The sequence below is a fragment of the Mustela nigripes genome, chromosome 11, assembly GCF_022355385.1.
Source record: "Mustela nigripes isolate SB6536 chromosome 11, MUSNIG.SB6536, whole genome shotgun sequence".
NCBI classification, from domain to species: Eukaryota; Metazoa; Chordata; class Mammalia; order Carnivora; family Mustelidae; genus Mustela; species Mustela nigripes.
The window spans coordinates 20,859,634-20,885,618 of NC_081567.1; the positions used below are offsets into that span (position 1 = coordinate 20,859,634).

Here is a 25,985-nt window from a genome sequence, read left to right on the forward strand (position 1 = left end):
CTTAGAGAAAGTGGGAATTATAATCCCTGATCATGAAAAGTAAAATAAGCATAGATGTGATTTTTTGTTGTTTTAAAATTCCCCAGATAGAGCACCTGTCCGTATTCTTCTGTGATTTGCTCTTCCTCACTTCATACTATGGTGCTAAAGTGTTTTGTAGAGATCGGTGTGGTACAAAGATCATTACTGCTTCATTTCCAAGGCTAGTCAACAGCAAAAAGATATAGGTTGGCAAAGGGAGAAAGAGGAATATGGCTTAAGGAGGGCATCATGTAATAAATTTATTATATTTTGTTACATTTTCCACTTTTCTCTTAATTCCAACTGTATACTATATAATCAACTGCTGTTCCAGAAATAAAACGTTTTTAAACATAAAAATATAAATTTTGCTTCTTAAAAGTGCATACACCTTGAATAATAAAACATACAAATAAATAACAGAAGTCAGTGACACATCTCATGCAGTTTGTTTTTAAAATAATTTAAAAATGTATGGTACACTTTTCTTCCAGCCTCAAGAAAAGCCATCCTGCCTGCCATATTACTGTACAACTAAAGAAGAAAATGATACAGAAATCACTATGAACGGAGCACGAACAGTATCAAGGCATTCTGAGTACAGTGACAGGGACATGCAGCTTGTAAGACAACTACAGAAAATTCCAGTGTAGCACTGAAGCGTTCAGGGAAGAAACTGTTTTTGTAATGGGGCTTGAATTCGATTTTAACCAGTGGTGAGAGGCACAGTTGGTGAGCAAACCGAGAGGGAACACAGACGCGTTTTTGGAAAGGCCGGCATTGGACGGGAGCTTCAGAAAACCCTGGGACTGTCTTCCCATCTGGTACGCAGACACTGGGTCACTGAGAATAGCACCTACAGGCAATTTCCCACTGCCGATTCACCCCTCCGAGGCCCCTCTTCTTCGAGGGGCTTTTCTACAGGGGGATTTCCAACTTGGATTTTCACTTAGATCTTCATTCCCTCAAAATGGTGGAAATACCAGGTAAGTTGTGTTTCTTTTCTTTTCTTTTTTTTTGTAGGCAGCATCCTGCTGGACAGGGTAAAACCACTTGAGCAGCACAGCAGACTACTCTAAAGATGTTGTACGTGCCGTTAGCTCACCACAGATTAAAACTCGATTTCATTCGCCTCTCTAGGTAACATACTAGCAAATTTTTGGATGACTATTATTTGACTTTTTGTAATTACATGGAAAAACACAGAGGGTTACCAAAAAAAGGACTCCAAATAAAATGCTTCACAATCATTTTTAAACGGAAAATCACTCCTGAAATGACACCGCGGAGAAGCAGAGAATGAGCCGACTAGGACATCAGGTGACGGCGTGGAGTTTGCTACTGAAATTACTACAGAGACAGTCATTCTGCCAAAATCAGGAACAGGCTTTCCAAGGCCACGAGCGCTTTACTTCAGCATTTTCTAACTCAGAGTGCCTTCCCAGCTCCCCTGTGGGTCTGGCCCTCTGGTGGCATCCAGAGAAAAGGCTCTGGGAAGGATGCACACCCCCCAGGGGACTGTCTGCTCTGGCAAACTGAAGACCACTGAATCCCACTAGACTCAAGTGTTGGGCCACCCACCAAATGCTCCAAGCACCCAAATGGAGTCTCAGATCAGAGAGGCTCCCCTATTTCAAACTGGATGTTAAATCAGTGGTTCTCTTTTTTTCCCTTTCCTCTCCGATGAAACAAGAGTCTCAGTCAGTCACTCCTGAGTGCTTCACATGGCAGTGATTCTCACCACAGGGATGGTGTTTAGCACAGTGGCTCTCAATTCTGACTGCAAATTAGAAACCCCCAGCAGCTTTAAAATGTATGGCAATTCCTGGGACCTTGCCCCTTCACTAGTTAGATCAAAGTCTTAGGAGTAGAACCCAGGCATCTTTAAAAGTTCTCTAGATGATTCTAGTGAGTGCTGAGCATTAGAAGTCATTCAGAAGAGGCTTAACGGAATCTTCAGGAGAGTACTCGTATGAGATTTGAAAAAGCCTCCCAAGCCTGCAGTGGACCTCCCTTCCCTCCAAAATTGGGAAACACTTGTTTTGAATGCTTGTGAGATGGATCTAGAAACTAATCCACTGTAGTATGCTACCATAAATTCCATGAGCTTAGTCTTATTGTGACTAATGGCTGGGAATCTCCGAAGCTTTCCAAAACAGCTCTAGGTCTCTACAAAAGCCTTTTAAAATTGTTAGCACTATTAGAAGCCACATTTTCTCCTTGTGACCACAATAGAACCTTAGAAGATATAAAAAATTAAAATCTATAGAAAATGGCAGGTTATTTTTTTTTAGAACAAAATACTTTAGGAAAGTGTTCATGCTAAATACAGTATATAAACCCGTGGGTGTTCAACATATCCAATTCCACTCCTGCTTGCAAAATACCATTTTACATACAATCTTGCTGATTAAAAAAAAAAAAAGCAAGCAGCAAAGAGAAACATTTGCAAGCAAAACAAGAAAACACATTCATGCTCTTCTGTATTGATGATTAAGCCACATGTAAAAAATTACAAATTCAAAAATAGAGCTCCATAATCCAAGAATTAGCTTTTTAAAAAAATTTACATTTAGGGTAATCTACATTTTATTAGTTATTTGCATAGGTGGTAAGAACATGCTTTCTGGGTTAGATGGAGGCCATGCAAAATCGTTTTCATTACTTGGGGGGGAAAAGATGACTTGTCATGCTCAAACGGCAGCTGCAAAACAAACACTTTGAGAGTTGATCAAAAGGCAGTGCGAAACACTAAGTGTTCATTTGAAGAAAGCATAGGATTCCACCCCCCAAAATGTAGTCAGGTTTAACAGTAACGTTTCCTTTATGAAAGTAAAGACCGACAGTCTGCACAGTAGCAGCTACTCTGTTTATGATATAGGCACTGGTTTGTCAGGGAAGTCTGCTCTTCTCAATTCCAAATAATACAAGTTCAACACGCCTCACAGAATATGTGTTTTATTGAAACTGTGCTTATGATTTGCATACTATCTCAAAAATCCAACCCAGAAACACTAAGTATCTTGCCATCCAATAATTCCGATAACCTACATAGGAAACAACAACTTCGGCTGTTCGGTTATTTGTCAGAATGAAATGTAACGTCAGATGTCAAGCTATTTTTTAGAAACATGTTTATTTGAAGTAAGTAAGCTCTGTTCCACAGCTCTTCTTTGCTTCATTCTTCCTAAAGGCTGACACTACTGCCTCCTTGACATAACTAGTTTTTTCCGCGACAGTTACTTTAGAGCGATGGCAATTTGTCCCCGACCCCCAAACCCCACATCTACTTTCATACACACGTGGATGACCAAATTCTAATGGAAAGTGACTTTGTAATAGATTTTCAAACCCTAAGTAGTAGAGACAGCTCAGTCTGAAAAAGTGGATGTTAAGAGTATAATGTCTCTGAAGATGAAGAAGGGCACTTTTGGTTTCTGGAACAGGAGAGACTTGCTCAAGAGGACCACAGGCCTTGGCCAGTTCACCAGAATCCACTTGCTCTCTTTGTTCGGGGGGGACTGTCACTCCATTTAAGGTATCACTGGCATCCCCTGGCTCATCGGCTGGGCTCCTAGGGCTCCTCGGCTACAGCGAACTCACGATGCTTTCCTCTTGCTTTTAGGAGCAAAGCAGGCCCTCAACAAATGCTTGCAGAATGAATGAATGAATGAATGAATGGGGAAAGAATGATTACAAGGGTTTAGGGCAGCTTCACAGAGAACTACAATATTTTACCAGACCACAAATACTCCCACATCCATTGCTATTGGTCCAGCGAGGTATTACTTCCTTTCAGTTAGGTTGCTTTTAGGATGGGAAAGCACCAGGGCTGGGAGGTCATCTTGAAATGATGTGAGCTCAAACATTTCGTTGTGCTTCCACATTATACAAGGGAGTGCAAAGGAATGATACAGCCTCAGTGCACTGAATATTCACAGGAAAAGAAATAAAAAATAGAAAGTTTTTTGAAAAGCAAAAAACATTAAAAAGCCACACTCCTGTCAGGGATTACTCTGTGCCAACCAGGAAATGACTGCTCTGGCCCACCTGGTTATCAACCAGAAACTCTGGCCCACCATCCTTGACGGATCATTTCTAACCCCAAAGCACAGATATGCTCAATGCGCCAAACATCACCAGGAAAATAAAAAACAAAGCAAATGCCATGTCCCTAAGCTACTGAACAACTGAACTGAACCAAGTAATAATTTTCCCTTAAGATCTTTCACACCTCAAAGACCACGTCCAAACTTTTGGGCAAATATCTTCTTCTGTGGCTTAAAGATGGTTCCTAGTCATTATGGATGAGATTTCCATTGTTTATCAAGCACAAAAACAGAACAGCTTAAAGACGCCCAGACAATGCCACAAGGCTTCCTGACTTTTTTTTTTCATTTAAATATGAAAAAATGAAGACTAAACCCCATAGACTTATAGTTTACAGATACTGAATTTTTTTTCTAGTTCCCATGGAAAATTAAAAATAAATCTGCAGAGTTGTTCTTCAGTTTGGTGTTTTTGGTTATTTTTTTTGGAAAACAGTGGATGTAATGGAAAATCCATTCCTGAAGATCTCGAGAATAAAAATATTTGCCACCGTGAAAATTAAACTAGATTCTACTAATGCTTAACTGATAATAGCCACAGAAAAAGGTTTTATTAAAAACCCTTTGGGCAGACAGACTATAATTCTAAGGCTGTTTCAGAGCTTCGGATAGGAGATTTCAAATGACATCTACCTTTTTGAAACAAAGACGAGAGGCTCAAATCAGACAAACATTCAACCCCTGATTGATGATCCCATACTTGGTGCATCCTTTCCAGGAAATAAAAGTGACACAGAAAAACCAGCAGTGGCTAAACACTGAGAGGGCTGTCAGTGTGCCCGAGGAAGCAGTGACAACACTGAGGGCAGCCAGTCGTCGACGGTCACACTACAACAGAGAGGTGAGGAGCGCTGCTTTGGGAGACCAGAAGCTGGTGCAGTGCAACGGGGACACCTAGCGAAGGGGCGCGGACAGGACTGAGTGCACTGGGCAACAGGCTCATGTTCAATGAACTTCACGGAGCACTATGGTAACTTCCACAAGGCGGAGTAGCTAAGTCTTAAAAACTGCAAGGGTCTAAAATTCCAGCTACCCTCAACAACAATGGCCTCCAGACTTGCAAGTTACCTGCTAATGCTCAAAGTAGCAGCAAAATAAAGTTAGAAACCTAATGGAAATATTTCCCAAGAGGTATTCATGGGAGAGGGCGGGATGGGGAGGGAAAAAAAAAAAAAAAAAGGCAGCGCAGAATTCATAGCTATGCATGTGCATGTATTCTAATCACTTCACACACAGCAATACTGGAAAGGGAGGTTATAAATGGATTTGTGCACCAAGAGTTCAGGAAGAGCTGGGAGGGTTTACAATTTTTTTTTTTTTACAAATTAGTATTTTAAACCATAAAAACTTAGTATGCTAAACTTCGTAGCAAAGCGACAAATGCTACGCAAAGAGAATCAGGGTCATGACTCTCTTGACACTTAAAAAAAGAAATAGAAAAATGGAAAAAAAAAACAAAAAGAAAAAGAAAAAGCTAAAAATTGCTAGGATACCTCCAGAAATCTTGAAGAACTATGTATCTTGCTTATCAGTGAGATTTTGGTGAGGTTCCCTTGTTTTCTGAACAAGAAATGCAATTCACACTGACAACACCAGATGGAACGCGCTCCAATTCTGCTTCTGAGTTCTGAGTAAGAGACGAAGTCTTAAGCACAGAGAAGAAATAAACGACTTACTGAAAAGCAGTCTACAACGGACACTGACAGGCAGCATCAGAAGCGCACACGTAATACTTTGTCACACACTGCTTCGACACACCATCGACTGACTTTTGGCATTAGGCATCTTCTTTCCTCTCCAAGTTACAAGAAACACCGGGCACGCGCACAGAGGGTAGCATCGAGCTTTCAGCTTCCAACACAGAAAAAAGCAACAGCAGAGAAGGAAAATGGTACAGATTCATGCATCCAGGTCAGAATCCACTTTTTTCCAGAACTCTTTCAAAGGTGTTAACTGCTCTACTACATTTCAAAATGCCAATGGCCATAGCTAGCAAATTCAGAAGGAAAACAAAATTAATTAGTGACCGGCTCTGACTATCCTATGTGCCGCCTCTTAAGACAGATCTTAAGAATCAAGACAGCTTATAGTACACACATCTTTGCAGACATGAAGGTCTGAAAGACTTCAGTTCTGCCTCTAGAAATTTCTATCTGCAGCAGCTGGAGAAGCGACAGTCACTCACAGGCCACCTTCGTCGTCAACCCTTTTACTGATGTGCATCCACCCTAAACTGGCTGAGTATATACCTGAGAAACATTAGTGTGAAAATATTGCCCTTTACAGAGACTGGTAGATGGGGCCAAAGTGCAAAAAGCAAGTCTTCTCTCGGTTTGTTCATTGTTAGCGTCACAGTTTTTAGAGCTCCTGGTGCCCTACAACAATCAGCTGTGAGGACAAATCCCGCTCAGATGAAACCCAAGTCAAACAACCGATCCTTCTACAGCACACGCTAATGACAGCTTAACTGGTTCAGAGGTTTCCAAACCCTAATGTCCAACGGAAGTCATGAGAGTTCTCTAGAAAGAAATATGTACAATTGCTAAAGGGACCGCCCAGGGTCTCGTCTACGATTCTTCCAGTTAGCTTGATATCAATGCTTTGCCTACGGCTGTTATTTGGTTCAATGGCAGAATAAGGCGACGCTTTTAACAATTTGCAGTTGAATTCTACACACACATATACACACACTCATACGCACGCGCACGCACACACACACACACACGCACGCACACCAGGCACGTGACCCAAAACATACAAAAGCATAAAGGGCTTTGGTGGGAGGGAAGGGTTCTAAATAAATAAACATCTTTACAGATAAAACACTTAGATTGCAGAAATATCACTGAGGTTTTGGAGAAGGCCGTGCAGAGGTTTGCATGCTAGAAGATAACTTTTTTGAGGATTTCTCAGCAGACTGCCTGCCACCAGGAGATGCCGGCACTCCAGAATCTAGCTGGGAAGACTTGGATTTGCGAGCAGACAGCAGGGAATGTTTAGCAGAAGCAGGGTCCTTGGAGACAAGCTGCTCTTTTCCAGCTGCACTTGCATTTGGCTGCTGGGAACCTGGAGGCTGGTAGCCTTTCTCTGCCTTGTCATCCACGGCATTCTTACCAGCCGACTTGACAGAGCTCCCACCTGCCTTCTTGGAGAGCAAGGTTGTTTTGCCAAGGTCAGTCGACCGCCGGGTTTCCTTCTGTCTCAAGGCTGACTTGAAGAAGGACAGCCCCTTGTCCTCTGACTTGCTGTCCCTCTTCAGACCAGACTTCATGTTTGCATTGGGGGAACGCAGACTGGCCATGGAGGAGCTCCTGACATGCTTTCCATCCCCTCGGCCCTCCCCCGCCCTGGCCTGGCTCACCCGAGGGGAGTTGGGTTTAGAGCTGGAGGTGACGCTGGCTCTGTCCGAAGCCAGGCTTTGCCTGGAGCCCTCTCTACTCAAGCTCCGGTCTGAAGTCCTGCTCTTCCCAGGAGGGAAGGGGCCCCTTGCAGCAGGGCCCGAAGGTTTTTTGGCAGATGTGGAGGGAGCAGTGTAAGTGAGGGAGGAAGATGATTTCTGCCTCTGGGGTGAAGGAGATGATGTGGAGTCCTGGGGTTTGGAGGAGGACTCCTTTCTGGACTGGGCAGGGGCAGGGAAGGAATGCCGTCCACTGGCCCTGGAAGAAGAATCTGCTTTGCTTCGGGAGCGGGAGGGCTTTATAGAAACTTTTACAGGAACAGGAGAAGAAGGGGATGTACTTGAAAGAGAGGACTCCTGGCTTGCCAAGACTGGCCTCCCCTTCCGCAAGCTTCTGTCTGGCTCAGAAGTGCCTTTGGAGCTGGGGGATCTCTTGGCTGTGCTGTCTGGTTTCTTTGTGAGGGAGCCCGGGTGGCTTGTGGGTTTCACTTCTTTGACTGGAGAGCTGTCTACAGAATCGCTCTGATCCACATAAGCGATCTGGTTATTGTTATCAAATGGATCAGAGATGGGGGGCACATGATCCCCTTGTGCTGAGTTTTTCCTCTGTGTGTCTACAACACTGGAGTTCAATTTGCGGGTGTCTGATTCGTCTCTGAACACACCTTCCATGACAGCCAGAGGGGCCCGGCCCACAGCCTTGTGCTCACGTCGGCTGTGAGTATCATTTGATTCCTGGTAACTGCTGGCAAGGTTCCTCAAGCTGCCAAAGCAAGAGATAGAGACCTTGTCATCTGCTGCCTCCCCGATCTTCTCCAAGGTGGAGGCAGAGGTGTGGATCGGAGAGTCCCCTGAGAACCGAGAGGGAGAACTGGAGCGCATCTGCAGCTTGGCGGACAGGGACCAAGAAGGTCTAATGCAATTGTCGTTAACGGCCAAGGGGCTGGTGACAGAAGATCTGGATGACAAGCTCTGACGCTGGACGCTTCTCACGAATGGTCGAGTTGAGAAACCTCCTGAATGCAGCAGAGAGAACAGCATTAACCTAAACCGAAAACACGTCCCAGCAACACTTTAAGATACTGAAGATGGAAGGCAGGCAAGCCTGGTGGAATGACAGGAGTGTGACCGTCACAGCCAGCATATCTGGGGTCACAAAGGCAGCCACGTGACTTCCAACTTTTGTAAGCTCAATTCCCCTATGTACAAAATAGGGACATTCTAACTCAAAAATCAGCGAAGGGTCTCTTTACTTCTTGCTGTACGTCGGGGGTCAAGAGACTTAAAGGCTCAGACAGTTCATGCTCTAGAGTTTGTGGGCCAACCACTCAGCTCTGTCACTGTAGGATGAAAGCCACCAGAGAAGACACATAAACCAATGGGTGTGGCTTTATTTACAAATAAAGACGGGGCCATATTTTGCCCATAGGCAGACTGCTCTAACTCACAGGATTACTATAAGAACTAAATAAAATCCTGAAAGTCTTATGCCCACCTGGCACTTCGCAGGCGCTCAGTAAATGTGAGCTACTGAAGATTCTTCATCTAAGGATAACCAGGACCCACAGAAGTCAAGTCGCTGCTCAAGATTACGGAGTCAGAGGCAGAGCAAACACCAGAACCACAAACCCTTGCCCCTGACTCAACGCCATATGCAGTCTGACTTGTGATTACTGACTATAACAGCAGATCCGTGGAAAAAAACAGAGACAATACACTCCCAGCCTGAGTGACTTCAAACTTCTGAAGGCAAATATCCATAATCGAACAATATACTCCTGAGTGATTTCAAACTTCCGAAGAAAAAGTTCATAATTAGAACTACACACTTCTATTTTGAGTGCCTTAAAACTTCCTTCCAAAGAAAATATTCTAAATCAGACTCCGTGCATATTGGGTGCTGTAGCTGTGGTGTTTATAATCTTCCAGATAAGATCCCCAGAGACAGGCTCTGCTCTGTGGGCACCACCTGGCCCCCCGGTGATGACGATGCTTAAGAGGATACTGATTTCACCAACTATACTGTTTAAAAACTGACGGAGGGCATACCAGCTTACTGTTAAAACAGTGAATTCTAAATTTAAAGGCTGCATTGAGAAAAACCTACCTAAACAAGCAAAGGTCCACTGGCTGGTTTTCCATAAAATGTCAGGAGCTTAGCGATTCCAGCTAAGTACTGTTACTTTACAAATAAAGAGGTAACAAGCCAGAAGAGGGAGCGGGGCTGGAGTCGCAATGACGCAGACCTCCCCTGCCAGCCTCCTGCCGCTTCCCTCCACTTCACGTTCTCATTTCTCACAATTACCCATCGCAAGACGCAGATTACAGCCACCAGCTGGCCGCCACCGGCTGGCCGCAGAAGGAGACTTGCTGGGAGATGAGTCACCCTCCTCATTAGAGAAGCTGAGCTCACTCTCACCTCCTCCCAGCCTCAGTGCCTGGGCTGCCTGACACCTTCCCGTACCACCTGGGGTTCCTGTCAGAACTGAGGGTTCTGCTGCCATTACTCAAGCAGTCAGTGAAGGTTTAAAAAAAGGGGGGAGGTCCATTTGTATTGTATTTCCCAAGTTTTTGTATTGTGACCATCTTCAGAATTCTTGAAAACTACCTTTAAACAAAGGCAAGAGTTTTTGCTCTAGATGCTTCTATACTTAAAAGAACATGCCACCAATTCCTCTAAAGGAAACGGAGGAAGAAAGGGGAGAAGTCAAGGGTCGGGTAGCCCTCACGGGAGCCAGCACTGTGACTCCTCCTTGCCAGGAGGCCCGGGGCAAATCACCACTTTGGAGAATCCCCTTACAGCTTATTTTAAGGACTCTGAAAAGCACTTTGAAACAAATGTATATATTATTGTACAGAGTTAAAGCTCCAGCCTCCACGCTGGACCTTAGAAGTGGAAAATAATGAAGTGGGAGAAGAAAGCCATCCTAAAGGTTAGAGGAAAAGCGAATGACCAGGTTTACAGAAAACGGCACTTAGGACTGTAACCTACAGCTACACAGCCCTTTTACCTTCTCCCAGTCTTCTTGGGCCTTGGTTCCTAAGCATGAGGTACCCTGTGCGTGTCTGTGTGTCAGAGAAGTGTCACAGAACCCATACCCACCATCATCTTCACTCCTCTCCCCAGCCATCTCCACCGACTCGGACAACGAGGCCAGGGAGGTACGTCTGGAGGAAGCTGCAGAGGTCACGCTGGCTTGCTTGCTCCCCGGGAGTCGGCTCACCCAGTGTTCGCACAAGGAAGAACTTGTGGAGCCTGCAGTAAAGGAAGCGGGCACTGAGGTCAGGTCAGAATCCTGGGCTGGCAGCTCGGGGCACACCTGCACAGAAGTGCGGCTCCGGAGCTGGAAGGTGGCCGCGCCCAGGCTGCTTGCCTATTCCATTAAGATGAGAAGGAGGGCAGACTCGCACATGTTCATAGTGGTGAAATGCAAGTGGAGGCATGGACACCTCATAATGCAAAGTGCAGGCCTTAAGTGCTGGCAATGGAATCATTCATACTCACTCTACAAATATTTATTAAGCTCCTACTGCCGGGCACTGTTCTAAGCACAGGGAAAAAATTCCCACACAGAGCAAATAAAAGTGGCATGCTCCGTTACCTACTTAGCCTCACTGCTTTGTGGAATAGTTAAGTCATTTTCACGATGTTAATACACAAACACACACTCATACGCACATACCCAGGCTGTGTGTCAGTCTCTTACTGTCCATTCCAGGGATGCCCTAAAATATACTCCAGAGCACCAGATACTGCTCTTGAAATTGAGAACATGTCTTTGATAGACTTCAAGAGGATGTAATTTCCAAGCATATCTCGGGCTGTGGAAAGCGCTGGGGGAAAGCACTAGAGCACTGGAGTTCCCACTCTCTTCATGGAGTGAGTGCTACAGAGAGGCGGGTGTACCGAGTGAGGCTTGACTCCAGCAGGGGCTCACACTGCTTCAGCTGCGCCCCCTTCCAGAGGCTTCGAACTGACCTCTCGCAAGCTTCAGTCCGGGGCTAATACTCCCTAACGTGATCCCAGGTTACCATGTCCCCATCCTCAGCCACAGTCTCTTAAACTCTGCCTTAAGAAGCATGCATCATCTTGTTTGGACGGTGTGGCTGTATCCAGACCAGATCCCATCCAGCTAAACTCAGAATAGGACTATAGCCTTCAACCCTTCTAACAGAACAGGCCAACCTCACAGGGAAAAATAACTATTTTGAATGGCACTTTACCTTTTCTACACAATGACCCCGTAAGGCAGGTATTATTAGTATTCCCAGATTACAGGTGATTAAATATGTGGCTTAAATGGGATGTGCTCCAAGATGATGATTCAACCGAAACATGGCAGAGCCAAGACTCATTCTCTCTTTTAGAATAGCAGGCCATACTGCTTTTCCATTCATCCATCCATTCATTTATTCATTCGCTCATACCACAAGCAAACATGGTGAGCTCACTTTGAGACACGTTCTACCTGCTTCCATGTGAACTCTGCTGGTTCACACGTTGCATCCCTGTTTTCTTGACCACAATCATTTTGGTTTCTGGATTAAGTGTAAACGTGACGATTTCTCTGACCAGCCCCACGGAGTCCTGAGACCCTGTGGAGTTCTCTGGACCATTCATGACCATCTTCTGTTCTAGAAAAACCTGCCGAAGAAAAAGTCGGCCTTACCTGCCACTGAGCTGTTGGCCGACCATGACGGAATAGCCGTCCGCCTCTGGTAGAAAAGGATGTATGCAGTCTGTGTGCAGACCTCATCTTCCGACAGCTGCTGCACATCGCTGTCATCAAAGCAGTACCACAGGCCGTCCACAGAGTTCTTACAGTACGCTGCCAAAAAAGAGCCTGTCATCAGTACCCGGGGAGGAGGGCGCTAGCCACTCCACTCTGCCCAAGGACACTTGTGTTTTGGCTCGCATCATTAATTCAAGAGCTTTTTAAGGCTGCATGTAATATGGTTAAAAAAAAAAAAAAATTCAAATGGTCTATCACACTCAGGCAGAATGTTTCAGGGAATTCTAAACTATTCCAGATGGACAAAACTCTCTTTAATCTTAGAAAACACAATATACTCATTTATTTAAACCAGTGGGTCTCAACCTGGGACAATTCTGCTCCCCTAGGGACATCTGGCAATGAATGGAGACATTTTTGACTGTCACACTAGAGGCCAGGGTGCTACCGGCATTGAGTGGGTGACCGGTTATCCAGCTCAACATTCTACAATGCCCAGGACAGTCATCCGCCACAAGAATTATCCAGCCAAACTATCAAGAGTGCTAAGGCTGGGAAACCCTGATATAAGCATGTTATCACATTTTCATGTTTATTAGAGATAGAAAACAGAACTAGAAATAAGGATACTAATAACTACCAGCAGCTAATATTTGTTTAGCACTTATTATGTGCCAAACTTCTCAGCTAATCCTATGAGATTTGTTCTATTATTATTCCCATTTTACAGAAGCTCAAAAAGATTAACCGGTCTGCCCAAGGTCAAGCAGCTGGTGAAGGGCAGGGCCCAGCTCACAACAGATGAATCTAGTCCCTGAGCTTACACTTAAAGCACCCTCCCTCTCTCCCTCAGGGGTAGCACAAACAAAGACCCAGAAATCCCCTGGCAAACTAAGAACATTTGAGCTCATAAATGCATGAACGTTTCTCTCCAGTTCAAATTCTAAGCCTGAGATAGAAATAATGACCATTCAAGTACCAACAAAAGCAGACAAGAACTTAGTGCTCATGAAGCTATGTGATCTTAAAAGGATATATCAAGGGGTGTGGTAAGCTTGATCCAGAGGGATACATTCTTATCACTCTTTCTACAAATACCCATTTATTGGAGTGAGAATGAATGAGTGCTAGAATATTTCACTGAACACTCCAGGAGCAGGACATGTGGTGTCCTAGAGCCCTGGAGTTCCCGCTCCAGTGGGCCAGAGTGACTCCCTTGTAGGCAAAAGCCACGTTTGTCAGTATGGGACCTTAAGAAATGAAAGGGACCCAGGTGAGGAGGGGCTACACTGGACAGATCCCCGAAAAGAAGAGCCGAATAAGAATCTTTGATTGTGGGGAGGGAAGTCATGGATAGCTATGAACTCCTAGAACGAGAAGTGGAGAGAGAGGCAGCACAGGAGCTGATAAAACAGCAACTGGCCAGTGGTGTCAGGTCAGACTTGATATAGAAATGACCCAGCTGGCGAGGCAGCTGCTCATCTAGAGTGGGACACACACCCAAGACATGGTTACAGAGCAGCCCAGCACTTAGGCCACAGTGTTTCTCTTCAGGGTGGTCTGTTCTCAGTCACAGCAAGGCAACTAAGGCAGCAAGGCAAATCACTAATGGTTTCAGTGTATTTACAAAATCATTCTGCTTGCTTTTCTTCCTGGCACTAGCTTCTCAATTGTTCTCTAGACAAGTGCTACTCAAATTGTGGTTCATAGATTGGTCTCCGTCCACAACAAGGTAAGCACGCAAACTGAGATTAGCATTAAATAACAATCTGACACCGTTGTGATATTCTTACTGTATTTTACAAAGGCTGTTTCATGAAAAATTGGAAATTTTAAAAAAGAAAAAAGGCAGGTTCTTCATCAAGTCTGATCTAGAATTCATACATGAGTTGGCCATACATATACTATGTGATTATAACTAGAACTAGTGCAAAATAAAATTCCAATTAAAAACATGTTATTTTGAATTCAACAACACTAAGGCACTTAAAATGTAAACCGTAAACTTTTATATATCAATCAGAAAAGCAGTGGTATGACCTAGGCATCACAAAGGGGAAATAATGCAGAAAGTGCCTAAGCTCTTCCTAGGTAACAACAGGTCCCGAGAAGCAGGCCTGCACCCTTCTAGCTCACTGGCATAGGCACCAAGTTCATGTGAGGTCACCTGCCATAAGTCACAGAACGTGGAAGAGGTGTCTAGCTTCTAGCCCTTGTTCCTGTCTCTAAACTATAGGACCTCCAAAGTACCTGCGGGTTTTCAGGTATTTTCCAAAGCCCACTCTATATACGGAACAAAACAGGATAAAATCCAGGTCTGTCTTACTTGTTCTCAACAATTTCTTGCTAGAAAGTGCATTTTCGGGGCGCCTGGGTGGCTCAGTGGTTTAAGCCTCTGCCTTCAGCTCGGGTGGTGATCTCAGGGTCCTGGGATCGAGCCCCACATCGGGCTCTCTGCTCGGCGGGGAGCCTGCTTCCCCCTCTCTCTCTCTCTGCCTGCCTCTCTGCCTACTTGTGATCTCTCTCTGTCTATCAAATAAATAAATAAAAATCTTAAAAAAAAAAAAGTGCATTTTCTTGAGAAACAACATTATCAATGGAACACACATTCTCTACCGACAGCAGGTTACTATCCCCACAGCTTCTCCTGTGCCTCCAGCACTCTGACCACATTCTCCTGGCCCGCTGCTGCGCCTGCTATGCACATTTCCACCACAGAATCTACGACACGTTACTGATCTTACATATCATCCGGCCCTATATCCCTCTATCCGATTATCCGATTATGCTCCTGGAAGACAGAATTAAGGCCTGCTCGTTTCTGATGCGTCTCTGCTGTGAGCCCATGGCAAGCTATGTAGGATGTGGTCCATGAATGTTTACCTAAATAGAACCTACCAGTACAATCATGACAGTGTAAAATAATGGCCAAAACTTACAGAAAAATACTGCAAGAAATATTACCTACATACAATGGGCACTATCATTCAGCCTTCGAAGGAAGGAGATTCCGACACATTTAGGACACAGGTGAATCTTACAGACATTATGCGGCATGAACTAAGCTGGACACAAAAGGACAACTACTGTATGGTTCCACTTAGAGAAGGTTCCAGGAGTAATCAGATTCAGAGAGACCGGAAGACTGGTGGTAGCCAGGAGATGGGGGGAAGAAGGCAGAGGAGAGGTGCTGTTTAATGTTTCCGTTTGGAAAGAAGAAAATGTCTGGAGACGGGTGGTGGTGAGGGCCACACAACAACGTAAACGTACTTAATGCCAATGAGCTGCACACTTCAAACACGGCTCAAATGGTCAATTTTGATAGGTACATTCATCACTATTTTTAAAAATGTTACCAACGGTTATTTTTGAGTGATGAGCCCATGGATGATGATAATGTTCTTTCTCTCCCTCTCTCTAGTCTATAAATTTCAGATAATAAACAAAGTCACTTTTAAAAAATGAAGAATAAATTTAGCCTTGAAACAAAAAAAAACTCTTCCACATCACTTTAAAGACTCTATGAAGCTGGTTCATATAATCACTCCAAATAAGCAAGAAGCTAGAATTTCAAGGAGACGGAGTGAAACCTTAAATGTGGAGTGCAGGGGAGGTAACCACAGTGAGCCCTTGGTGGCCCAGACAGTGCTGTCTGCACGCACCGCTCCCCAGTCAGGTCAGACAATTACTGGAGGATCCAACTCAGGAAAAAGGAAGAATTTTCATTTATTTGCTCTTGGATAGAGATCCAGAGGATGAAAATGCCCTCAAAGTTGGCACACTGTCTACTGGAAGAGAAAGGGAGGTCCTAAAGCAAAAGTAACCCTGTCAAAAGCAAAAGCTGTCTAAAGGAAGGGTCAGCATAGACACCCGGCCTCTCGCACTGCAGACCTGTGTAGTGCCCCCCTTGCATGGTGCCATGATGATTGCACACAGCATACAGGTCATAGACGTAGTCCTCAGGGTCCCTCCCGAGTCCATAGGGCCGTCTCCATGGAGACCAATGGGATGGCAAACTCCAGCTGCTCTGACTTCTCTTAACCACATGAGGTGTCATATCCAGGCCAGTCAAGGGGAACTTGACCATGTTCTGAAGTTTCACACGCCTGTCTCCTTCCTGTTGCAAGAAGAAAAACAAGTTCTGATGATATTTTCATGCAAGTAGATGGGAGACCAGTTTTGTGTGGAACGTGGACCCTATCAGCTAGAGTGGTTTGAGTTACCTATCTGATGTTTCCCAAGGTACATACAAAATAGGGAAACTCATTAACAGTGTGAACTACCTGGAGAAACAGGTTGTAATACCACTAAAAGTAGAATAAGCCATGACCTACGTATAAGGGGTCATGAACCCGAGTCTCCATTTCCTTATCTGATACAGGGTTTTTAGGTTTTTGATTCACAGAATGACATTATCAGGCAGTTCATCCTGCTACCTCTGTCACAGAGGCATGAACAAGGGACGGAGGGATCATGTACATGAGAGAGGATGCACAATGCCGGCACCGAAGAGCGCTGGATAAGCAGTATGCCCTTTTCCTCCCCACCTCCCCCAACAAGCACGTTACTGCCTAACAGGGACTTCATATATTCATGTAGGTGATAATCCTGGGTAATCTGTACTTTCTATTGAGGCCACTGGGAAATCCTCTGAAATCCAACCATTAGCTCAATGACTGTTTTCTGAATGTTTCCCATCTATGGGAGCTTTAAGAAATTAATCAGCCACGGCTAACGCCCACCCCAAGGAACCAAGGATCTATTAAGAGAAGGAAAATGTTCATAAGAGAAAGGCAGGATGCGCCCTAGATGGTCAGGAAGGTCAGACTAAAGAATGTGGACCTTGTTCTGCAGTCAAGCACTGAGGCTTGAGGGAGGAGGGTCATCATCAGAGCTGTGTGAGCAGTGCACAGGATGTGACATGAAGGAGCAGCTTAGGTTAGGAAATCAAGTAGAAGACAATGTGACTGCAACCAGCTGGGCAGTCTCACAGGTCTGCAGGACAGGCTGACAGCACGAATGGGGAGAAGAGGACACACTCAGGAGACCATGCGGAGGCTCAGCCAAGCTCAAGAGGTGACTTCTATAGGGGAGGGCCAAGAAAGAAGTCAAAAGCAACACTGCAGTTTTGAGTCTGAGGTGTGGGTAGTGTGAGGACAGGTCTTCTAAAGAAAAAGCGAAGGAAGTGTGTGTGTGTGTGTGTGTGTGTGTGTGTAAGGGGCCAGAGAAGTCTGGGCTCTGAACATCACCAGCTTTCTACCTGTGGATCCCAAAGGAAGCATGCAGTTGGGACATTCCTTACTATGATAGGAACCAAACCCCAAATCTCTGAGTGAAAGCCCAGCCCTAGGGATACTGTGCATGTCACCCCAGACACCTCCACTTCATCAGCAAGTCCTCAACATCTGATTCTATTCCGCTCTTATCTCCATTGCCACTGCTCCATAGCAGCATCCCTCCACTGGGCAGTTGCCACAGCTCCTTTCAGATTTCCCTAGCTTCTCGGGTACAGCCTCACATTCTCCTCATGGCAGCCAGAATGGTCTCTTCAAATCACCAGTTTGGTCATATTGCTTCTCTGGTTATAACCCTTTATCAGAATCCCACTCTGTCTGCCAAGGGTCTGCTTGGCCAGTTCCTACACACCCCTTTGACCTCAACTCACAGCTTCCCCCGCCCTCTGGAGCTCCAGCCAAACTGGCCTGCTTTCAGTCTCTGGCACGTGCTATCCGTGCCTAGGGCTCAGTGCACACTGCTCCCTCTGCCCCAGTGCGCCCACAGCCCTGTTGCCACCTCACCTGGGAGATGCCTCCTCCTAATCTTTAAGATACAAACCTTAAAGCTAGGCCTCAGGCACTTCGTAAACTTCCTCTTTACCTCTCCTACAAAGGGGCCTCGGGAAATAGCCTTTTTTTTTTTTTTTTTTTTTTTTTTTGAAAAACTGACTCAGAGTAATTCAGCTCAAAGCAGCTTTTCTTTATACATATTTATGACTCATCTTCCCCACTATATAACAGCTCCCGGGGAGCAGGATGACACCCATTATTGGTGCAAAGAGAATTCTACCCACCCCAGAAAGGAGCTCTACTTTTTTTTTTCCAATCCCAAAGTACACTTACCAAATTTAAAATACAACATTCACAAATCAAAAGCAAGTCCTCAAAAACAAAGTAAAATATCTGCAGTATGAACTAAAATGTTTAGAAATTAAAGGGTTACAGGATGCTCCAATTTTGTTTTGGGTAAGGAGCAACTCTGGTAAAAAGAAACAGGGGGCAGATGTGTAACACCACGGACAGACACACTACATCAAAAAGGGACACCTGAAGAATCCCCCTGCAGCCCACCGTAAGAAACGCCATCACAGCTTTTCTCACTAGGACAGAGGATTTACCTACCTGTCGAAATCTCTTGAGATGTATAATAAGCACATCGGGCAGAGTCCAGAGGCTTAACGTAATGCTCCCCTGCTGCAGCTGCTTACAGTGCGGGCAACGCCAGGCGTCATCTGGGGCGAGCTGAAAACAAGCAACACAAAACGACTTCCGTTAAGCACCACTTAACGCGAGACTTTCTAGAGGAGACCGCGGCACTCCCTTCCTGGTCAGGGCATGGCGTGATTCAGAATCTCACTGGAAACCACTTATGATGGGGAGTCAATGGAAAAGCACAATCCCAAGAGGCACCTGGCCAGAGCTGGCCCCCAAAGATTTGCTGAATACGTGATCTCTCCAAAAGGGATGACCGAACAGGTAAATATTCCACCGAGGACGTTCAATGTCACAGAAGAACCTCAAATTCCACAAACTCCCAAACTCAACCTGTTGCCTTTCCACCAACACACTTCCTCCCCCTCCATGTCCTACCTCAGCAACCACCACTACCACCCACCAAAGTCAGCACCCGCGGCAGGGGTGGGGGTGGGTATCGCAAGCCTTCAAGCCCTTTGCTCTTCCTCTGGTTCCACATCTATCTGAAGTAATCGTCCCCGCCACAGCTCACACCTGCCTCCTCTAGTCCATTCCCACGGAGATGGCCTTAATTCCAGATCCTCACCCCTGCTCTTACCTGGACCTCTGCAAGTCTCCTAACCGCTCTCTCCCCCCAAACACTGAAATGCTCTGAAGAACGCCCCCACCTCCTGATAGCAACAAGGTCTTTCTGGGGCGTCAAGTGCACGTGTGTCATCTCTCCAGGTGAGGCTTGCGGGATGCGGACACATTCAGTTAGAGGGGCCCATGGCGCACGTCTGGTGAGTGACTTCAATCCCCTCCCGAGTTCAGAAGGTGCATGAGATTGAGGGCCACGAGGGTGATGAGGCAAGGACACCACGGTATGGATGAGAGAGCCCGCCGAGATGGAACAGACAGAAGTCAAGAACAGAATCTTGGGGAAATGCCTCTTTTTAAACGAAGTACTAAAGCTGAGAAGCCACCAGAGCCTGAGGATGTGTGGTCAGAAAAATAAGCAAACCGGAAGCGTTTTTGTTTATGCGCGCCAAGGAGAGACAATGGCAAGATCCTGGAGAGATCGGATGGGGACGGGGCAGAGGCCGCAGAACTGGGCGAACCAGGGGCCACCGAGAGTTTGAGAGGACAGTGTCAGCAGCGCAGTCAGATGCAGGAAGGAAAGAGCTGAAACCACCAAAGGGTAACGAAGCAGAAAGGAGGAGCAGAAAAGCAGGCCCGGGCACTGGAAAGGGAAACAGAATTGAGGGGACGTTTTTTTTTTTCCTCATGATAGGGAGACCCAATCATGTTTGTAGGAGACAGGGGGAGAAACAGAAATCTGGGTGGATGGAAGTGGCTCAGACACTTAGACTTGCAAGGACCTACACTGTCATCCTGTAAGTCTGCACCTCTCTGTGACAGTCTCCAAATGTGGGCATCCAGCCCAGGCCTTGTGGAAAAGGGACAAGCTGTTGTTTATTTGTTTTGTTAACTTCTAATATAGATAGTTACATAAGATACAGTAAGAATGTCCTGACAATGTCTAACAGCTATGACATTTTCTAAAATGTCTCTGATTTCTGCACTTTTCTTCTTGCAAACTGCTACAAAGAGCTCCTGGCCCTGCAGATCATATTCGGAGCACCGCTGGTCCAGCTAACTCTGCTCAGCAAACGAAGGCCAGCCATCTCAGCGGGCAGCTGTTTCGTTTTCAGATGGTCAGAGAGTTCTTTCTCATATTAAGACAAATACATTCTCCCTTGTGCTTCCAATCTGTAAGTTCTGCTTTTTAGATAGAATTCAGTCCAATCCCTCATCCACAGACAGTCCTTGAAGTGCCTAAAAATAACTATCAGGTCCCCACTTAAGTCTGCCTCTGTCAAAAGATATTCAGCGCATCATAGTTTCCAGATGGACCATCTCCTAGCTGCTCGCTCATGCCCCGGTTCATCACTCTTTTAACCATGAACATTTAAGGTAATGAAAAGAGCAGCGCTATCACCATCTGAGTTCTGAGCACTGGTTTAAAAGTATCCGTGAGGTGCCTGGGTGGCTCAGTCGTTAGGCATCTGCCTTTGGCTCAGGTCATGATCCCAGGATCCTGGAACTGGGCCCCACATCCGGCTCCCTGCTCGGCAGGAAGCCTGCTTCTCCCACTCCCACTCTCCTTGCTTGTGTTCCCTCTCTCACTGTGTCTCTATCTGTCAAATAAATAAATAAAATCTTTTAAAAAATTAAAAAATAAAGTATCCTTAAGGCAGCTGACTGCGGCTGACATGTGACACTGAGAATCAATACTGAGCTTCTAGACAACTACACCCAAAGTTACCACCTCATGGCCTGCTGCTAAGTCTCCTTGTCTCCTGCTCTGTACCTGTACTGTTATTTTTGGACCCGATAGCTGAACTGTCCCAGTTATACTCATTTATTCATTCATTCTTATGTACTTACCAAATGCTTTCTCTGTGCCAGGCACTGCTTATAGATGCTACGGATATACAGATGCTAGCTAGGTTATGCTAGGACAGATTCCCACAACTCTCTTCCTCAGGCCTGTGTTCCAGCCACACTGGCCTCATTCCTGTTTCTCAACCACATCCAGTTGCTTCCTTGATTTACTTATTTATCCCCACTAGACTATCAGCAGCCCAAAGTCAGAAACACCACCTGGCCTGGTCCCTATTATATCCCCAGTACCATGTGTAGCACCCTAACACACAGTATGTACTCAGTAAACATTTATTGAATGAATGAATCTCTACTCAAATGTATCTTGCCAGCTTGAACTCATCCTTCTAGATCAGTAAGATGTTCTGTGGAATACCAATGTTGTCATCTAGAAGATCTGATCAGTTTTAAGCTCTGTGCCATTCTCAAACATCTCCAAAATTAAAAAGAGGGGAAAAAAAAAAACCCAAATAGGACAAAGTTCCAAACAAGAGTCTACTATCAACCCACTTTAAAGCCAACTAACTGGAGCGACTGGGTGGCTCAGCTTAGCATCTGCCTTCAACTCAGGTCATGATCCCCAGGTGCTGGGATCAAACCCCACACCAGGCTCCCTGCACAGCAGGGGGTCTGCTTCTCCCTCTCTTCTCCTTCCTGCTGGGTTCTCTCTCTCAAATAAATATGTAAAATCTGAACAATTTTTTTTTTAATTAAGAAAGCCAACTAACTATTTTATAATTAGGCCCTACACTGAAAAAGAAAAAAATAGGTCTTATAAACAAAGCTATTATTAAAGGAACTAACTATGAACAGCTGGGGGGAAAAAGACTCTGCGAGAATATTAGAAGTATTCTCAAATATTTAAAGGATAGACCAGTGGAAGAATAGTCAGACGTGTCCTCAAATATCCTTAACAAACTCAGGAGAGAGAACGCCTGTTGGCTGCAGTAACCTGGGGCCCATTTCAGGGCAGCCTCCATGACCACCAGCGACGTCTAGAGAGGAAATGGTATGTCTCTTGAGCGGAGACTAATGCCTCATAACTAAGGTACTGAAACAGTGGCTGGACAATCACCTATTTGCGATTAGGCAGAAGAACAACCTTTAGAATAAAGGAGTTTTAGTCCCCTCTGACCCTGAAATGTCAGGGTTCACGACATACAAGAGTGAGCAGTAACAATTAGTCAAGATTATGATCCTAAACATCAATTCAAGATTAGATGAACGCCAAGTACTCCAGTCAAGGTGCATAAACGTAAAGAGTTTTAAACCACACAGGCGTTGGCCCCATCCACAGAGACTTATTAATCCATGTATCTGTCCACTCTTCCAATCAAATATTTACTGAGTCCCCTCTATCTGCCCAGCACTATGTTGAGCGGTCCAAAGCATGCTGTTTGATAGAACTTTCCGTGTATACCCACTGCAGCTAAGGAACTGAATTTTTAATTTTACTTCATTTTCATTAATTTAGTTTAAATTTAAATAGGTTCTAGCACCTATGTTCTTAGCACCAGAAGATTAAGAATCACTATTCTGGTTACTAGGGCAAATGATTTAAAATCTCTAAATCGAGGGGCACCTGGGTGGCTCAGTTGGTTAAATGTCTGCCTTCGCCTCAGGTCATGATCCCATGGTCCTGGGATTGAGCCCTGCATTGGGCTCCCTGCTCAGTGGCGAGTCTGCTTCTCCCTCTGCCTCTGCCCCCCACCCACTTGTGCTTGCTCTCTCTCGTGCATACTCTCTCTCGCTCTCAATAAAGTCTTAAGAATAAATAGACAAAATCTCTAAATTGAAACAAAAAAATGCATTATTGTTAAAAGGGGAAAATATTAACTATGCAGGTTCACTTTTAGAGCATTTCAATCAGTCAAAAATTTCTAGTAATCTAAACTACTTTTTGTTGAAGTCCTAAAAGAGACAACACTTAGATGCCCATCAAGTGTGCAAAACTTACATGAGTGCAGAATGCCGGGGACTCTTCTGGGGCATCATCTGCTTCTCTCGTGTCATCCTGCCCTATCACCCCCGCCCCCTCCCCACCCAAGAAGAACTGCCAGGTGCTTACCCGCTCCTCTTTGGTGTAGAGCTGGAAACACTGGGATAAAGTGCAAGTCTGAGGCTGATGATGACGCTCCCTCTGCAGACGGACGCTTTCTGCATCAGGAATATATTCATCTTCAGTATTTACAAACAGGCTGCAATGAGGGAGGGGGTGGGTAATTATTAGAGAATGTACTGCAAAAGTGACCTCAAAACTGCAGCTTCACAATGTGACTATAGATTTATAACCAAAAAGAACCAATGGGTAATGAAAGCAAACAGGTTACCCAACTGGTCATTCAACTTCTCTATGTTTCAAAATATGCTTGAAAAGTTCTGTATCTATAAAGATATTTTCAAGAAATAATTTGGGAGTTGGTTTTCATGGGAGTGGCCATGAACTATTCATATTTTCTTATCCTGTGTATCTAAGGGCATTTGGTATAATTTACAAGAGTTAATGGGCCTACAGTAAAAATTAAAGGGGCAACTGGGTGGCGCAGTCAGTTAAGCATACCACTCTTGATTTCAGCTCAGGTCATGATCTCTGGGTTGTGGGATTAAGCCCCAAGTTGGGCTCCTTGCCCAGTGTGGATTAAGATTCTCTCTTTCTCTCTCCCTCTCCTCCCCTCCCCTCCCCCCCTCCTGGAGCGTGAGCTCTTTAAAAGTTTTTTTAAAAGTAATTGGCCCTATAGAGTAATGAATAACTAGTTCTGTCTGATCAGCATCCAACAAATACTCTAAGGTTTTTGAGATCCAGACAACTGGTTAAATAAAGGATTAGCAGTCCACTTGGATACTTAAAGAGAGATTTGTTTTAGCTAATCTGAAAGACCAAAGGGATGCTATTAAAATGATCATTCAAACAATGATTCTATAAGCACTAGGTAAAAAAAAAATACTCACAAATCTTTTGTTTCCTTGTCCCATTCTACCACTAACTTCACATGAGCGGTGCCACCTGGTCCACAAGATTTTAATGCCCTAGAGCGCGGAGATGGAAGTCACATATTGTGTTCTAAAGAAATGATTTTACTTATGTGATTATGTCCTATTTGAAATTTGATATCATAAATTGCGATTACTGAAATTCTTCATCATCGTTCCTTATCAGAAAAAGTTTCTAGTGAGACCATTATGACCTCGTATATATAAATAACTAGGTTACAATTGGACTGAAAAAATCCTTAAATTAAACTGTCCAGTATAGGGGCGCCTGGGTGGCTCCGTGGGTTAAGCCTCTGCCTTCGGCTTAGGTCATGATCTCAGGATCGTGGGATCAAGCCCCACATCGGACTCTCTGCTCAGCGGGGAGCCTGCTTACCCCCTCTCTGTCTGCCTGCTCTCTTCCTACTTGTGATCTCTCTGTCAAATAAATAAATTTTTAAAAATCTTTAAAAAAAATGTCCAGTATAGAAATAAAGAGATCGGAAGAAATTAATCTCATGTTATAAGGCTGTCCGCAATCACTTTTAGATATTCTTTATAACCTTTCTAATTTTTTGTCTCGTTTCTCACCAACCCAGATAGATACCAGATAATAGTTCCTCTGGAAACAAAGTCTGCTCCTGCATCTCTCCTTCTCCCCCATAAACCAAGCACAGAGGTAGCAGAAAGAAGGCTCATAGGAATGGAACGATCAACAGAGGGCACCACACATGCAAAGGCACACACGAAGCTGTGCCACACGTTCCAGCAATCCTCGTGTTCTGATACTGCTGAAAGTCTAAGACGGGAGGAGGGCGGGGCCTGACAAGTGGGAAGTAGCAGGGTTCAAACTGTGTAGACCTTCATACACCGTGGAAGTCGGACTTTATCTTTTAGGCTATAGGATTCCAATTAAGATTTCCAGGAGAGTGGCATGATGAGAATTCTAGTTTGGATAAATTCCATCCTGACTGAATATTAAAGTGTAATTTAGCTGTATTCCTGGGACATACAATAATTTGATTTCCTGACAGGACTACTCCAGGCTTCTCTGATCTCAAAAAAGATCATATATATTATACTCAAGTATGAATGAAAAGTAAAAGAAGTAGACTTAATTTCTAAACAAGCCTAAAGAGCCTACCACACTGATATAGAAATTATACCAGACATCACTAGAAATTACATCGGAGCATTAACAAAATTCTACACGGTGACTGATTTTTACCTTTCTACTGTTGGGTGGCACAGCGGCTGCTCCTCCTGGGGCAACAAGTATGTTATCCCCACAACACTGACAACACGCAAACTGAATGGACACACCTGCATCAAACAATAAAGGAAAATGGGGCTGAACTGCTCTTCAAGGGCATGTGCGTCACAGTGGCATTTCCAAAACAGATTAGATGGACAACAAACGGTTTTGCAAAATGCTTCTCTCTGCTATTGTTAAGCTCTTGAGCCACTCTTACACACTTTAAAGATGATGTACCTAAATGCAATTTACACAGCAAGTATGTTATGCAAGACAAGTAATATGTTGCTTTAGGCTGAACCTTAATTGAATGTAAGTCCTCCAGGGATACCTTCATATAGTAATCCTAATTTTGAAAATATATAGATAGCTGTTCTACAAAATCTCTCAAAGCTGGCCATGTACTTTATTAGATACATATATATTATAAAGAAATACCTAGCAATTCAAAGAAATTCTTGCAGTGGCCAGGAACTGAGGGGTAAATTCTTAGTCTTGAAAATGTGAACACAGCTTTCCACCAAGGCTCCTCAACATCCCAGCTCAGCACCTGGTCTTCCCTAAGTGCAGAGGTCCAAAATTCAAATTTCACTCTAGTGACTG

General features: G+C 44.7%; 1 protein-coding gene across 1 annotated transcript in view; it reads right to left on the reverse strand.

Annotated features, from left to right (window-relative positions):
• Positions 1-256: 256 nt before the first annotated feature.
• The window catches only part of USP31 (ubiquitin specific peptidase 31), a 66,988-nt gene continuing 41,259 nt past the window's right edge, over positions 257-25,985 (reverse strand). Inside the window, exons 9-16 of the mRNA XM_059415116.1 lie at positions 25,356-25,450; positions 24,107-24,184; positions 23,226-23,355; positions 18,659-18,778; positions 16,152-16,377; positions 12,198-12,356; positions 10,631-10,783; positions 257-8,543 (exon numbers count right to left, since the gene is read on the reverse strand). Coding sequence (XP_059271099.1) covers positions 6,973-8,543; positions 10,631-10,783; positions 12,198-12,356; positions 16,152-16,377; positions 18,659-18,778; positions 23,226-23,355; positions 24,107-24,184; positions 25,356-25,450 — 2,532 coding nt within the window. The 3' untranslated portion in view covers positions 257-6,972. The remainder of the gene's footprint in view (positions 8,544-10,630; positions 10,784-12,197; positions 12,357-16,151; positions 16,378-18,658; positions 18,779-23,225; positions 23,356-24,106; positions 24,185-25,355; positions 25,451-25,985) is intronic.